The sequence below is a fragment of the Dichotomopilus funicola genome, assembly GCF_033296635.1.
Source record: "Dichotomopilus funicola strain CBS 141.50 unplaced genomic scaffold C8A04scaffold_37, whole genome shotgun sequence".
NCBI lineage: Eukaryota > Fungi > Ascomycota > Sordariomycetes > Sordariales > Chaetomiaceae > Dichotomopilus > Dichotomopilus funicola.
This window is the reverse complement of record NW_026944058.1, coordinates 80,398-96,982: the sequence shown is the minus strand read 5'-3', so window position 1 is coordinate 96,982 and position 16,585 is coordinate 80,398. Positions and strand designations below refer to the sequence as shown.

The 16,585-nt window shown below is 55.2% G+C and overlaps 4 protein-coding genes across 4 annotated transcripts; 2 read left to right on the top strand and 2 right to left on the bottom strand.

The window, feature by feature from the left end:
* Positions 1-1,944: 1,944 nt before the first annotated feature.
* On the top strand, positions 1,945-2,814 carry C8A04DRAFT_37767 (glycoside hydrolase; the record flags this gene model as incomplete). Its single annotated transcript, XM_062784002.1, has 3 exons — positions 1,945-2,384; positions 2,480-2,576; positions 2,644-2,814. The coding sequence occupies 3 exons, from the start codon at positions 1,945-1,947 to the stop codon at positions 2,812-2,814; spliced, it is 708 nt and encodes a 235-aa protein (XP_062636412.1).
* A 505-nt stretch (positions 2,815-3,319) lies between these two features.
* Positions 3,320-5,787, bottom strand: C8A04DRAFT_37766 (uncharacterized protein; the record flags this gene model as incomplete). The annotated part of the gene is made up of 4 exons (XM_062784001.1): positions 3,320-4,918; positions 4,980-5,267; positions 5,335-5,415; positions 5,707-5,787. 4 exons carry the CDS (start codon positions 5,785-5,787, stop codon positions 3,320-3,322), a joined length of 2,049 nt encoding a protein of 682 aa, XP_062636411.1.
* Positions 5,788-7,596: 1,809 nt separating this feature from the next.
* C8A04DRAFT_12677 (DNA-directed RNA polymerase I, subunit RPA34.5) lies at positions 7,597-8,469 on the top strand (the record flags this gene model as incomplete). The annotated part of the gene is made up of 2 exons (XM_062777416.1): positions 7,597-7,822; positions 7,886-8,469. Coding segments are annotated over 2 exons (810 nt in total), but the record flags the coding sequence as incomplete, so codon positions are not given.
* A 3,537-nt stretch (positions 8,470-12,006) lies between these two features.
* Positions 12,007-13,554, bottom strand: C8A04DRAFT_37764 (uncharacterized protein; the record flags this gene model as incomplete). Its single annotated transcript, XM_062784000.1, has 2 exons — positions 12,007-12,976; positions 13,112-13,554. The coding sequence occupies 2 exons, from the start codon at positions 13,552-13,554 to the stop codon at positions 12,007-12,009; spliced, it is 1,413 nt and encodes a 470-aa protein (XP_062636409.1).
* Positions 13,555-16,585: the final 3,031 nt, after the last annotated feature.

Below are 16,585 nucleotides of genomic sequence, written 5' to 3'. Positions count from 1 at the left end.
CATGGTACCGCTTATCCAATTTGGGAACGCGATGAAGAGGCGGTGTTTGCGTCCTATTCTACATTATGAAGACATAAGACAAGAGGGAAAAACAAAAACCAAGAAAGAGACACCTGCTATCTATCAATTTCATCTTATCCTCGTGTCCGGATTGCGTGTGATTTTCCGCCCTTAAGTAGTCAAGCTAAAGTCCTATGGGGAGCGGGAGCCTGAGGTTCTCGCTGAATTAACTCTGTCCCTGTCAGACATCCGGGATGTTGCCACTTCCATGTCATTACCCCGGCAGACAGTTCTTTCTGTCTCAAAAGTCAGACGAACAACGCTGATTCCCCGAGGTTAAGAATTGTTTATAGCAATGAGGAGGCCCGGGATCGAGTCTCCCAGCCGGGGTCAAGGACGAACAACAGAAGAAGGGGGAAAGCAAGAAGAGAGCGACGCGCACTGCATACACTACAGAGAAGAAAAATCATGCGTGAGTCTTGAGCTTCTTGAGCTCCAAATATTTGGTAATCCCAATGGTTGCGTTTTCCCAGAATCGTACCATTTATATGTACTTCGACGATACTTTCGAATCAGGTTTATTCGTGACAGTATTCTGGACTAATAAATCCGAGAGGCTGATGATTGAGGAAGCCCGCATCGGGCCGTGTCAAGGCTTACACAGTACATCCGAGAAGCCACCACAGCCGAGTAGGGTGTCCGTGGCATTCGTTTAAAGTTTGAACATCGCCAAGGTCAACTTCGAGTTTGGCATCTCTCGGAACGCCCGGGCGGCCGCCGTTCAAGGCCGCCGTCTGGGGACGATGTCTCTCTTCGTTCCTCGTCAAATCGGTCACGAGAGGCCAGGGAATTGGGAGTGGATCCTCCCAACCACCAGAACCCTCGCTCACCCTCACAATCTTCTTGCCCACCGCTGCTTTTCTCACACTCTCTCCCATCGGCCAGAGCTCGGGGCTTTGAGGGCGGCTGGCCTTGGGATTTGTGGGCCTGCGACTTGTTGTCCAAACCAGGCCAGGACGGAATAATTCGTCCCGTTGTCACGGAGTTTCTCAGCTCTGCAGAGGCGAGCTTCCAGAAACGGGCACAAGGGGATGAAAACCCGGTTTCCTCCTGCAGATTGGCAGGCACAACCGAATGCGCTGACGCCACCAGATGCAGAGCGTTGTGACTCTGAGCTGATTCCTCAAGCGCCTTGCCTGTTCCAGGTTTCGCGGCGTCTTTTCTTCTCCCGTCTTCTCGTGCTTTTGGACCAAGCCGTTTCTTTTCTTGGAAGCTTTTCGCAAAAGCTTGGGCAAAGCGCCACAGTGCCATCCCGACCTGGCACTTGGAAACAAGCTGCGCGGGGCTAAACCCAAACAGGCCAGCCGCTTCCCCTAACTTATTGGTTGCCCTGACTTTACCCAAAACAACCAAGATTCACCATCCCCGAAACATGCGATTTCAAGACCACCGCCCTTGGCTTTGTCGACCAGAACAAGTGCCTGGAGACAAAATGTGAGGTCTTATCAACGAGGGTAGGATCACGGCTCGCTGAATCCGGTTTTGAGACGCTGTATGAGATATGACTGTGCAATCGCAACCCATCGAACGAAGCACGCCTGGTCGTCAAAATGTCAAAACCGAGAAAGTTCCCACTTTCGGACGCTCTCCTTCCGCTCTCCTGCATTTTAGGGCGGCCATCAGCGCCCTAAGCAGGGCTTAAACGCCGTGATGGGGTGCATCGCGGGGGCCCCGGCACATCCAAGCATGGCTTTTTTTGGTCGGTGACGCCGGCTTCCCGAGTTCCAAGATGCCGTTGTGCCGGGACGAGTGTGGAAAGAGCGGGAAAGGGTATAAAACGAGACGCACATCCTTTGCCTCTTATGAAATTGTATGCTCTGTGCTCTGTGAAAACGCCGACTTGAGAAACTCCCACCACCACCAAAACACCACACCAATATCACCATGAAGGGTCTCGCTCTCCTCGCGGCTGCCTCGGCGGCCACCGCCCACACCATCTTCGTCCAGCTCGAGGCCGACGGCGTGACCAACCCGGTCTCGTACGGCATCCGGGACCCGTCCTACGACGGCCCCATCACCGACGTGTCCTCCAACGATGTCGCTTGCAACGGCGGGCCCAACCCGACCACGCCCTCCGGCGACATCATCACCGTCACCGCCGGCTCGACCGTCAAGGCCATCTGGCGCCACACCCTGACCTCTGGCGCCGACGACGTCATGGAGGCGAGCCACAAGGGCCCGACCCTGGCCTACCTTAAGAAGGTCGACGACGCGCTGTCCGACACCGGCATTGGCGGCGGTTGGTTCAAGATCCAGGAGGATGGTTACAACAACGGCCAGTGGGGTACTAGCACCGTCATCTCCAACGGCGGCGAGCACTCCATGTAAGATTTTTTCTACTTTTCCGTATTTGTTTGCCATTCCTCCTTTTCCTTTGAACACACACACCTTTGAAGATTACACCCGCTGACAGCCACAGTGAAATCCCCGCTTGCATTCCCGAAGGCCAGTACCTTCTCCGTGCTGAGATGATCGCCCTGCACGCTGCCGGCTCCACGGCTGGTGCTCAGCTCTACGTAAGCCACCAATAACCGAAATCTCCCCCCTTGAAAAAAGACACCCACCCACTAACACACAACGCAGATGGAATGCGCCCAGATCAACGTCGTCGGCGGCTCCGGCTCGGTGCCCAGCGACACCGTCAGCTTCCCCGGCGCGTACTCCGCCACCGACCCGGGTATCCTCATCAACATCTACTCCATGACCCCCTCCAGCACCTACGAGATTCCCGGCCCGGAGAAGTTCACTTGTTAAAGACAGCGGCGTGAACAACCCATCCCGATCGTCGACGAGGATGTCTTAGGCAGCTTTCGCCTGGCCCCTGAGACCACTCTCGGCCATGACCGGCCATTTTGAGGCAGGCCCAGGGTACCGGCGACTCACTGCGCCGCTGTAGCAGCGGTGTAGGAACGTCGGATCAGCGGCGGCGCGTCACAGTCGCTGCAAGGCCACCAGCGATTACCGCTCACAATACTCCTACGGAGTGCGAGTGGCGGCTTCATGGGATCTGGGCTGAGTTGGGTGGTTGGAAAAGAAATGTTGGTGGGAGTTGCATAGGTAGCGGCCTGGACCTTTCTTCACTGCGCATACTTGAATCTATACAATGTACATAGAACCCTCATGGGGCCCTCTTTTAGCATCTATTATCGAATGCTACCCGCTAAAGCATATATCCAACCATTGTTTAAGCCCGTCCCGTGTTAGCATTATTATCCTCAACATACATAATGTAACCTATCTCCGGGCGGCAAACTACCGGTCAATTCTTCCCTAAATCCCGCCTCACCCGCCACACCTTACTCCCGGCGGCCCGTTTCTGATTTCCATGCAGCATCTCCACCCACGGCAACTCGCCTTGGCCCTCATTCCCACCATCCTCATCCTCATCCTCACTCTCATCCTCAATCTCAATCTCAATCTCGTCTTCCTCTTCCTCATGTCCATCCCCAACGTTGACCCCACCATCCCCACCACCACCAGCCCGACGCCAATACAAATCCTCACTATACGCCCAAGACGGCGTGTCAAACCGCCCGGCGACAAGCACAATGTTGTCCCGAAACCCCGCAACTACCTCGGCAGCCAGCGGCGTGAGGAGCTGTAGTTCGTGACGTACGGTGTCGACGCCGCGGACGAGGACCAGGCCGAGGGTGTGGGTGTGCTGTGGGGGGAGGGTGAGGCCTAGGGGGTTGGGGATGAGGGGCATGTTGGTTGGGTTAGGGTAAGGGTTAGGGTTCCGCCTGTTCCCTGAACCGACTTCGTTTCGATCTTTATTTTCCTTCTCGTCCTCGCTTTCATCCTCTTCAGCATCATTACCCAGCCCCGCCAACGCAGCCCTTCGATCCTCCAGCCTTACCACCGCCAGCACAGTCCCGTTGATCGCCTCAGCCAGGAGCGCCGGCGCCGGCTGGTGGTCGTAACACAGGATACCCCGGAACCCGCGGTGCTTGCCGGCGTAACGGGCACGCCAGGGGCGGAGGGTGCTAAGGGGGACGGGGTTCCATGCTGGTGGGCTGGGGGGTTGTAGAGGAGGAGGAAGAGGAGGGGGGTGCGAGAGGTGGAAATAGGACATGGTTTGCATAGTGCGGAAGTGGAGGGAGGTGCGGGATGAGGAAGGGGGTTCGCTAGGTTGGGAGGGGAGGGTGGTGAAGACTGGCGGAGGTCGAGGCGGCGGTTGTGTAGAGTGAGTTGTGGTGGTGGTCGTGGTTGTGATTGGGGTTGTGGTCGTGGGAGTGGGGACGGAAGCAGCGGACCGGAGGCTGCGGACTGTTTCCTCGGGTCCGTCTTGTGACATGTAGATAACCTCGGTCGGGCGGATGGACGTGATCAGCTCAGTGAGAATGTCGAGACCGGTGCCTTGGACCCAGCCGGGTGTGTTGATTACCAGTGGCAAGCCAGCATCAGCGCTGCGTTGGTAGTGGCCAAAAAGATCGAGGACGCACGCGATGTAGTGGTCTAGATCAAGGCCGGGGGTAACAGACGCGATAGCGTGTGCTCGCAACTGGCCTTGTTCCGGCGTGAGGGTGGGGTGACAGAAAGACGGTGACAAGTTCGGCGCGGTAATCTTGCACAACGAAATCACCCCGGGGGGCGAAAACTCGGGCTGTCCGGGGTCGATATCGAGAACCATGACGGCCGACCAGGGCTTGTTTCTTGAACCTGCACGGTCGGTCACGAAACGGTTTGTTAAGAGCTTCCCAAAAGTAGATTTCCCGGATGATTTCGGGCCACACAGGAAGACGACCGGGGTACTTTTCCGCCTTTCTGCAGCTAGCCCAGAGAGCCTTTTGTTCCACTCGCCTGGCGAAACCAGCTCTTGGAGCGTGACTCGCTTCGGAAGATCATTGGATGTGTAAATCTGGTTTGTTTAGTGAGCGGGTGATAGGAGGCTAAGCTTTAGACAAGAAAGGAGCACTGACGATTTGATATGTACTAGGAGACTTTGACCTTGTATTCGTCTCCTCAGGGCTTTCATCCCAGATCCTGGCAAACACGGGGTGCAACGCGCCCAACTGTCTCAGACCTTTGGCCGCGGGGTGAGACTGAAGCTCCAGTACAGTGTCATCCGCCGTCCGGAGCACGGGAACAGCGTGGCAATGAGGTGCGTGGACCCATTGGATATCATCCGCAGGTGTTAATACAGCGCCAGCAATGGTGGCTTCGCCTTCGCGGACTTTGATGCCAAAGCTCCCTAGGATAACAAGCCGCTATACATTGGTTAGCAACAAAGTAGTGATACCCACCAACCCGGGGTCGAGCATCGGGGCGGCTTACCTCTCCTTGCGGGGTGGCCAGCACCGCTTTCCCACCGGCCTTCTTGTGGAAATTCTTCTTACTCGACCGGAAGGAGGTGTGCTGTTTCACGGTGGTGCCGGTGGGTTCTAGGCGAGGCGTCGATGGGCTGCAGAGGGCCATTAGTATGAATGCCTTAGCCTACGCCGTAGATATACAAGAAATAAGAACTATAACTAACCCTGAACCGCTCTTCCCACCATCAAAACCCGCCCCTGGCCTCACTTGGACTGAAACTGGGTCCTCGGGGGTGTGGCGCTTGTTCCTTGCGCCTGGCACAGCCCGCCCTAGAGTAGCCGAGAGGGTTTGACTCGTCCTCGAAGGGCTAGCACCTCCTGACTTAGTCTTCGTGACGCCTTTCTCGGGTCCCGCCCCGTTGGATTGGGCACTTGCTGTTGTGCCCCAGAGTTGTTGCCGCGCGGCGAACGCACTCATTGCTAAGTTGATGAGTCAGCACTTCACACAGTGAAGAATGGAGGGAAATCGCATTTTCTCCAAGATTTGTATCATACCGGTTGGCGTAGAGGCACCGCTGCCATCTAACTTCCGTCTTTTGTTTGTGGCCATTCCCTTTCTTCACAACCCCCAAACAACTACCACAATTTGGCCGGTCTTTAAACTCAACAACCTTTTGAACTTGCGTCCCGCAACAGAGCAAGTGGAGGCGTCCCAAGCTGAGTTGTTTCCCTGTTCAAACCACAACGACTGATTCTACTTTTCACTTTGAATCGAAAGAACCAATATCGGCCCTTCAATTTCAAGTTGCGTTTCCCAGGGGTTCCCGACGGGCTCGAGTACGCATCCTTCTCTTCTGCGGGTGAGTTTGTGGTTGAGCTTTGTCTAATTGTAAAGCAGCTTTTTCCTTGTTGAATTCCGGGCCAATCACCGCCCGCAAACAGCTCAACGTCGCGGCCCCACTCCCCCCACATCCTCGCGACAAGGATCGCGCTGCAAAGGAAGTTTATCGCCAAAATTTTGAGAAGTTGCAGCACTTCCGAGAAAAGAAAAAAAAAGAAACTGGGTATTTCGGTCGCGAGAACAAGAAAGCCCCCGACTTTTGTTTGTTCGCCATTGTGGCATTGCCTCTTGATTTCTACTCCTCCATTGCGTTTCTCATACCTAAAATCGCCAATTTTCTCCTATCTTCTCCCCCTTCCTCGCGGTCGACAACTCGAAAATCATGCCAGGGCCACGCGCGCCGATTGGCACTCTTTCGCAGCACGCCGCGACGGCCGCCGGCTTGGTGCGCGGAATGGTCCCCAAAATGTTCTCCGGTAACAACGCGAGGGACAGCCACAGGACCAAGGAGGTTGTGAAGCAAGAAAGTGAAAGCGACAGCGAGAGCGAGAGCGACAGCTCATCCGACAGCGACAGCGAAAACGACTTGGCCACAGCCGGCAACGGCATGGACTTGGCGAGCTCCCTGCGGGCCAAGACAGCCGCGTCGGCGGCTAAGGTTAAGGTCGGCGGCAGCTCTGTGGTCGCCAAACCGAGCATCGTCAAGAAGAAAGAGATCTCGGAATCATCTAGCGAGAGCGAAAGTGAGGAGGAGAGCGATACCAACTCCAAGCCCAAGAGCAAGAATGCGATAAATGGAAAGGGCAAGGCGAAACTGGAGGAAAGCGACGTGGAAATGGCTGATGTGCCAACGTTGAAGAGGGCGTCTTCCACCTCTGCTTCCGACACGAGCGAAAGCGAGGATGAGTCCAGCGACGAGTCTGCCTCTGCGCCTGCGGCCAAGTCAAGGCTAAACACCACGAGTGTCGACGTGAAGGGGAAAGGAAGAGCGAAGGAACCAGCCACTTCGAGTGAGGAGTCATCAACCTCGGCGAGCGAGAGTGAAAGTGACAGCGATGAAGAGCCCGCACTCCAACAAAACTCGAAATCCAAGTCAGTGGCAACCTCCAAGACCGCAAAAAAGAGCGCGCCGGCAAAGGCGATCAAGTCATCAACGATTTCCAATGGGTCGGCGCAGAGCCGGAAGCACGTCAGCAAGTCTGAATCTGAATCCGCCAGTGAATCCGAGTCCGACTCGGGCAGCGAAGATGACGCGACATCTACGGCCGTCGCCAAACAAAATGGAAAGACCGCAGTGTTAGTTTCCCCTATAACGTTAACAAGCTAGATTTGAACCCCGAAATGTGCTGAGACCCCGATAGGAACGCGCCACGTGAAATCGTCTCACAGGGTTTTCACCTCCGCAAGGCCGAGGAGGACGCGGACGCTGCTGCGGTTGCCCGCGCTCTGAAAAAGGCCAAAGCCGAAGGCAAGCAGATCTGGTACTTCACCACCCCCAAATCTGTACCCATCGAGGTCGTCCAAAAACAGGTTATTCCCCTCGACAAGGTCCACACTGGAAAGTCGATTTTTGCCCACGACGGCGCCGACTACACCGGCCACTTTGAAGAGCCTATCAATCATGCCATCAAGCTGCTCATTCCTGGAAAGACAGGGGCGAACTATGAGACTTGTACGTTCCTGACTTCGGAGACCCGGTTGTTTCGGGATTGTTGAGAAACTAACTTTCATACAGTGGACCACTCAGTCGATCGTGTCATGCACATCACCCGCGTGACTCGCTTCGATCAGGAGGCCAAGAGCGATGCCGTCTCCGCGGTCGCAGCCGTATCTTCGCCCGCTATCACAGGCGCTCCCCGGCCACAGCCTAAGGGGCTGAAGGCGCGTTACCGGCCGTTTGGGGCCACCAAGGGCAACGACGAGTCTACTGAAGAAGAGGACGTCCAAATGGGCGATGCCCCAGTACTAAGTTCCAAGACTGACACACCAAAGGTGGTAGCGGCGAAGAAGCGCAAGCACGGTGACGTCGAGAAAGCGACCCCGAAGAAGGAGGAGTCGACGTCTACCCCGAAGAAGTCTAAGAAAGCTCGTGTGAACGGCTCTAGCTTGGCCAGGGAGGATAAGCTTGAAGCCCCTGTCACTGTGGCTCATACTTTGTCAGCGTCATCCGAAACCCGCTCTGCTAAGAAGTCAAAGAGTAAGGACAAGTCGCAAACGACGGACTCCCCCGCTCCAGTGCAAAAGCCCAAGGGCCCCCAGAAGGCCCCCAAGATCACACCGGTTCCACCGCCTGTTATCCCCGGCGTGACGAGTCCTTAGATAGGCTCTTCACCCGCGAAAACAAGCCAGCAGGGCATCCGCGCGACCAGCGTTGCTCCTAATAGCCACCAGTCCATGGCCGAGATGCGTAAGGCAATGGGGATCCCCGAGACCCAGTTGCCCGGCACGCCTCAACGGATGAGGAGAGTCTCGCTCACACCAATCCCGATCCCCGGCAAGCCCACACCACCTAAGAAATATATAACGGTGCCGTACCCCATGAACAACCGCTCCGTGAACCCCGCTAGCATCCTCTCCACCCGTGAGCCCATGCGCGGCGCATCGGCGCCGGTGCCCTCATCGATAGCGCAGCCGAATCCAAATCCAAATCCGGCACCGAGCACGCCTTCCAAGCCGCTCAAGAGCATCCTGAAGACCCCCAACCGCGATTCGCAGGCGCACATCACTGGGCATCTTGGATCCTCTCCCTCGAATGGCAGCGGCAGAGCGGGCAATGCGAGGGAACGCAGGAAGGAGCGCCGGAACCAGCAGAGCACCCTCGGCGTTTCCTGGTCGCCTGACACCAAGCGCTCATAGTTGATTAACTTCGAGTCCGATCACGAGGATGGGTTGACATGATTCTGCCCCTCCACCTCTCCTGCGCCGACCAACCGCCTTTGGGCAGTGGTTATGTATTTTCCAATATGTCTGCTTTTGGGTGTTGTCCTTTTCGGGTGGAAGTCTGTTTTGTGGATTAATAATTCACCCTTGTATGCAGCATGAAGGACGCGTCATCGGCGTCATTCGAAGATATTTACGCCGGAGTCTCCGCGGGGTCAATGGACGGACGGCTGACCGAGGGAAGGCATCTTCATTTTTGCTTGGCTTTGATTTGACCTATCCCCATACAACTACGCCTTGGTTTCGTCTAGGGTATGTTCTAGGAGACCGCTTCTTGGCCAGTGTACAAGCCGGACTGGATGGACCCTTTAGGATGATGCCTCCGAGGATGAAGTGGCAGTGGGATTTGCGAAAGGGAAAATGTTGCTGTGGCTGGACCGGGTGATGTTCTGAATGGAACTCACAAATGTGAGATATTGGGTTGGGGCCAGGAGAAGATTTGATAGCTTTCGTTGGCCCCTACCCCCCATGTACTGTACGTACTGTAGCTATGTAGCTCAAGACACCATTAGCTTTCAAGGTTTCCCACCCGCCGATTCGTTTTTGGAGGACGACGATGGTCCCATGCCCCCATCAACCCCGCTCCTCGACGGGAACTTTGTAACCGTCTATATTCCTCTGCCACTGTCTTCCCTCTTCTCAGTCAAATTCTCAATCCCCCCCGTTGAGTGTCCCGTTGGGCGCGCACAGTTATATATCCCGCCTCCCAGGCATCATTGCCCCATTGCAGGTAACGACCGACGTCGAGATATAATGGTGTAATATGCTGGAAGTTGAACAGATAAACGATCCCCTGAACGGACGTAATGCTGCGCTGCTGCGGCTGAAACGACCACAATCCGAATACAGCAAGCATCCCGGCGACAGGAAGCCCGCTAAGCACAGCACGACCCGTGAGTTCCTCATGTCGGATTTCTCCGTTCTTCTCTCACGCTTGCGTACCTCTCCTCTGGGGCCGTCTTCTCCCTCTTTCGTTGGTGTCGTCCTTTTTTGCTGCTGTCTTTTCTCTCTCTGAGGAAGAAACATTTATCCTTCAAAAATGAAAAAAAAAACACAAATATAAGGATACTTCTCGTCCAAATATAAAATCTCCGTTCTGCCTTGCACTAACTCAAAATCCAAGCCACGCCCAGCGCTAGTGCAGTCATGGTTGGCGTTGTTCCCCGCCGCAAATAACCTTTGGTCGCATTGGCACGCAGGCCTTCGGAGAAGAGGCTGAGTTCAACACCTCGTCGACAGGGGGGTTGTCAACTTCAACGACATGCCATCACGATCAAATTCCCTCTCTCCCTTCATTTTGTGCTGTTTGTTCCTGTTCTTTTCTCCTTCTATCAATCTTCCTTTTCTTGGCCCTCCTTGGCTTCACATAACTCTTCTCTCGCCCCGGAATAGGAAAATTCATGTCACTACGGAGTACTGTGTAGGATTGTGCCAAGCCTTCCAGCGTGATTCTCGTAGGATTGGGCTGAGCCAAGCACTGCAACAACAACCCCAGGCGGATCTCATACACAGACGAGTACGCTCAGCGCACACCAAGCGATACGCCGATTGTTTCCGCTCCCTTCAGATATTCATCTCTGCTTACTCCTGGCATGAGCCGAGTTTATTGGCCAATACTGGCTGACAACGTCTGGCTTTCTTCCGTTGTCCGTCGGTCCTTAAGTCCCTCTTGTTTTCGTCACCTTCTCTTCGCTCTGTTTTTCTCAGAGCATACCAACTGTCGCATGGAAAGTCAATCCAAAGAGAAATCAGGGCCCCAACCACGCAGATTTCACAGAGATACAGTGTCTATTATAATTTACATCCATCCCATCTCAGCCTCCCCGCCCTGGCCTCACAATGTTGGGTATCGAATCGACATCTCTCCTTGGTCCACACACAAGACTACATAAACCGACACAAACCCACAACCACATAACATCAGCCGTGGATCGGAAGGTGTGTGATGCGCCGTTCCGCCTTTCCCCATTTTCTCTCTGACCCTTGGTGTCCCCGCCCCCCGTCTACCAGTCCATCCGTCCCATTTCCATTATCATTACCCGTTTCCTGGTCTCATCACCTCATCGATTCGTCGCGTCTCATCTCACCCCCTACCACTTCCCCCCCTTTACTGACCAGTGGTGACCAGCTCAGAGAGGAGAATAGGAAGGGGGGAGATGAACACAACCCATTATTAAGATAACCGCACTCCCGCCCACCATCCAGCCCAAACCGACGAATCGACCACTCAACTCCCAACCCAGCTCCCATCCCATCAAACCTCCGCCTAGGCCTGACTGTTTGACGCCCCCCTAACAAACCAAGCCACCCATACAATCGCCATTCCACCCCGAACTGCGCCGTGCCGAACCATATGCCATGCCCTCCCTAGCCATGCGATGCCACGCCAGGCCATGCAACGAGTGGGAAGAAAAAGGGTTCTTGATATAACGAAGAAATGACCTCTGAAGGTGAAGAAAAAAAAGCCTGAAATCAGGGCGGGTATAAACCATTGTAAGTTCCGGTGCCGATGTATGTGTATGTTGTATGAAGAGTGATGCTGTGTACTAACAACGGTGTAGCGCGCGAGCCGTGGCCGGCTGAAAAAAAGGACCTCTAGTCCTTATCTATGGAGCGAGAGTGACGAGAGTGACGGTTCCTTTCCTTCCCCCAGGGAGGAAGGGAACCCGTGCTCGGTGGCTTCGAAACGATCGACAGTAACGGAGTTGTTCCCTCAGGATCAGAATCGTCGATTTCTCGAAGGCCGTCGAGGGTGAATCGAGCGGTTCGCCAGGTTGGTGTCTCGACTTCCTCGTATAGAGCGAACACCAGAGCACTGGTAGGCGGTGCAGGTGGGTGACCCTTCATCTACCCAACAACCGCTGAACCGCGTTGATGAGATGAATCACAGGGATCCGAAGACGGCTGGCTGTTCCTTCAATGAGACGAAGAGTCATCATCTTGCCTGCCAGAAGCGACTCGCACCTTGCTCCACACATCATAGTGGTCATCGCTCGGTGTGGTGGGGCTCAGGATGCCTGGCGTTGAACTACTGCTGCCGCAGAGGGTATCGCCGCGGCTCATCGAATCGAAGCTCGAGCTGCTGCCTAGCGTCCACTCGTCGCTATCGCCCGTCCCAGGCCGCCTCAACGAACCGAGACCATATCCCGACCGGCCGAGGCCAAACTCTTCGTCGATAGAGCGCGGGCGGTCGCCGTGCTCAACGTACTCATACTCCCAGCGGGTCGACTTATCGAGCTGTGGGCGCGGAAGGAACTTGGTACGGGCGATGTAGTACGCGACCGCGGCGCAGATGCCACCACCGACAAGATCCACGGCATAGTGATGGTTGAGATACATGGTGGACCAGGAAATCCAGAGGGCATAGAAGATGAAGAATGGGCGGAAGCGCGGGAAGCAGTACTGCATGAAGAGCGCCTCGAGGATAGCGTCGGCAGCGTGCAGGCTGGGGAAAGCACCGAAGGGCACCGGGGCGGTGGTGAAGCTCGTCGTGTACATGTCGACATTGAACAGCTCGTCAATGCGGCGCAGGCCGGCGGGTGAACCCTCCATGCCATAGTGGGCGGGCTCCAGGCCGTGCAGCTTCTCGTACCACGGCGGGGTGCAGGGGAAGATGAGCTGGATGGTGACGCCCAGCATCGACAGGTACCCGAAAGCGCGGGCAAAGACGGGGGTGGTTCCCGGAGCGGCAAACAGGAACATCATGACGCTGCAGATAAGGGGCAGGGCGAAGTGGCCAAGGCCATAGGGGACCCAGGCGATGATATCTAGCACGGGGTGGGTGTGCTCCGAGAGGATGTTGGAGAGGTTCGCGCCGTACATGACGTTCTCCAGGGCAGGGAGCACCTTCACCCAGATGTGTGGCCGGTAGTCGGAAGCGATGAATCTGCGAGAGACACCAGCAGTTAGCGACCATCCCCGACCTCTCTACTAACACCGATTCTCAGGCTCCAGCCCAGCCGCAGCGACGGGACGTGGCCAGAAATCCCGAACAATACGCTCAACCAACCAAACCACTTACCGACTCGAGAAGAAATAAAGCAGATATGTCCAGATTGGTAATGACGGCAGGAAAAACTGCTGTGTGATCGGCATGAGGAGCAAGGCCGCGAGCCCGACCAGCACACCCGTCTTTATGAATGGTGCCGACGGGAGAATCGCCAGCGAGAAGAGAATGCATCCCAATGTGGCGGCATGCTGAAGGTCCCAGAGCGTCCACCGTCTCGTGCGCAACGCTTGGAGCGACCGCGACATATCGAACGAAGTTTGCAACTTGGTGACATCATCGGCTTGTTGCTCACTCTTGGAGCCCCGGAGTTGTAGGCGCAGCTTGCGGGGCGAGCGGTACTTGTGTGGTATCGGGTTGAGCTGGGCTAGGGTGCTGGGCCACCGGAGTGGGAGCAGTTTTGGCTTCATGGTGGGCGTCTGGGTGATGATGGCCGGAAATTCTTGGATGGCCGCCATGGTGGGCAATGGCAGCAGAGAGAAGAGGACAGAGAAAGAGGAATTCTACGGGAAAGAGGCGGAGAAATATCGGAGGACGGGCCGGGCTCACTCGTGAGCAGAACGGAAGGTCTTCGGAAAACCGGGATCGGGGTCTCGAGGATCGCTACCGGCGTTGCAAATACATGCTTCGAAGTTTTTTATACGCCGTTGTTGGGGCTTCCGTGTCGCTGGACGAGGAGAACCGGCAGTAGTGATGGGGTTGGGGAGGAGGGAGAGATGGTGATGTTGACGATGTTGGTGGAGGAAGGGGGTGGGAAAAGGCGGTTGATGTGAGACAAGAGAGGTTCGGGTAATAGTCCGGTGTTGGATGGATGGTACAGCCAAGAAGCAAGCGGGTAACGGTGCTCATGACGGTGGACGGAAGCCCGGGTGAGTCGGCTTTCATATGCAGGCGCTCACAAATCCGGCCAGCGGAAAAAGGGCGAGCATTGGGGCGAACAAACGCCAAGCCAAGGCCTGCCCCGCCTGCCAGGGTTTATTTCTGGTCAATGCTGTTGCAATTCTGGGCACGGGTTTCTGGGAATGTCCGACCGACAAACCGCCCGGCATCCAGTTTTGCTTGTCCGATCCACCAGAAAAATGGTGTGAAATGGCGCTGCGCGCTCCATCAGGAATCAGCCGCCCAGCATCCGGCCGCGAGCTTTGTGCAACCATGGAACAAGTTCGTCGGCTTCGACCTCGACCCCGCGGTTTGAGTCGTCCGCATATCAAGCTGCGATGCGCACGCGACCTCTCACGCGACCCCGTCACCTCGTCGTCTAGAACTATCTTGCTCTCTTATCGCATCAATGGCAAGCGCTCATCGATGCGTTGCAAACCAACAAGTACCCCGTCCGGTGGTTTGTCTCACAAACCATTGTGCCTCTTGGAACCCTCCGTCGCACCCGCTGACAGAGCAGACGCCGCATGTCCGACGTAACCGTCGACCCCTCAGTTACCGCCGAGAAACCGAACCAATTCCATCATCGCCGTTGTCACCCTTCCAGCTCTCTCCCAAACCATCGACTCAAGGAGCAGCAAAATGACTCCCCTCACCTTTGCGTTAGTTTCTTTTTCTTTTGCCCTGTGCACTTGCACTTTTTTGCTTTCTTTTTCCGCTCTTTCTCGCGTGACTGACTTGGCCAGCGAATCGAACCAAGATCCGCCCCGCTCGTCGTTGACGGAGCTTGGCATGGCCCCTGCTCACTGTCGCGTGATATGTAAAGGTACCGCCAAAATCGCACCGCCTCTCACGCCGTGGAACACATCGAATGTGTGCAATGACTTCCACCTTTGATCCTGGCACTTAATTCCAAACAGTAAGCCTAAGGAACGAGAGCTCAGCCTGACGCCCCAAATCCCGGAGGTATGACGAAGCATTTGACAAAACCCGGCGCCTCCGCTTTTTAGGGTATTCTCCGAATCCGTCGTTTACAGACAGTTATCCGTACTGTTACTTCGTACTTCGTTCCCGTAACCCCGAAATCTCCAGAAGAGCGAACTCCACCACGAGCCGCTGCCCAATCCCAGGCTTCACCACACCAATCCCTGGCCCGCCAAGCGACAAACGATCCGTGCTATCCGTGTTATCCGGCAGTCTCGAGGCTCGCGTGTCTCGCTTTCGCTTCTGAATGGCCAGCTTGCCGTCGGGTCGTTGGGGAGAACAAAGACTCGGTTCGTCCCCCAACCACCCGCCGCTTCCGTCCAACACAACCAGGCGCCAAAATGCCCTCTGGCCAAGCCGTAATCAGGCAATCAACTCGACCCGAATGCGACAACAATGCCCACGAAACAGCAAGAAAGAAAAGAGGCCCTAACGACGCTGCCTTGGCGCTGCTTAGCTGTGCCGTCCCAGCGAAACCAGGTTGCTATACGGATAATGAGAATGAATCGAAGCTTTCTCATCACTTCCACTCAGGGTTGCATGGGTTTTTGTGAGCCATCTCACTCATCATTCAACCAAACGATGGGATATCCAGGCTAGCAGCGATCTGGCGGACCATGCAACTCACTGATCGGCCAGGGGATTTGTCAAACGATTCACCACTAACTAACTCATGTTGGCAAGGCTGCTCATTAATGCAAGTCAACACCACCACCATCGACCTGCTAGCCACATGCCAACAACCAGGTTGCCGGTATTCGTCCTGCTGACCGTCTCGTGCTGGTGCACACCGACCCTCGGATTTTTCTAGGCACCTCTTAAAAACATCCGGAGAGTTTCCCCATCCTTGAACCGCGATGTTTGACGAGATCACACCGTGGTCCCGATCCGCCGTTACCCTGGCCTGGTTCCACACGACAACCTCCTGAAGCCGTGCCTGTAATAAATACCAGGCGGCGATTACTGAATGGATGGCGGGTGTTCCCCTAATATAGTATAATGTACCCAGCACTAACACTTGCCAAATTTTGGGTGTAAGATGTCAGATGACACGATGCGGCGAGTATATGTTCACAATAAAGTCTGGGCCCGACGAGTTCTCTCAGGGGGTCACCTGCTGATCCCCGTACGAACCATTCGTTCTTTTCACGAGACATCTCGGGCTGGTAAGAAGAATGAAGACGTGGGCCCTCAGAGAGACGGTGCTTCTTCATCAAGTAACTTATCACAAGACAGTTTCGAGATTTGCGTTGTGGGCCTGGGAAGCGGCAGGTAAGGATATGGGCTTGTTGACTTTGCCAAGACGCCGAAGATGGCAGTTCATGGTGGAGAATGAGCAGATCCCGCTTGGCGGGCACGCTGTTCCAACCACTGGGAGTTGGAACACCGAAAATTCTTTTTTTTTTTTTTCAAAGAAAAAATTCAGAAAGAAATTATTTTTCTTCCTAGAATTCCCGTTTCTCCATCGACTCGATACTAACCGGGGATTACTCAGGGACGAGCCGTCTTAGTAACCCACACTTCCCTTTTAAGTACTCTCGGCCGTGTCGGACTCAACTTTTGGACATATCCGTGAACAGACACAATGCAAGTAAATAGTTGACTAGGTAACTAACACTCCGTCAT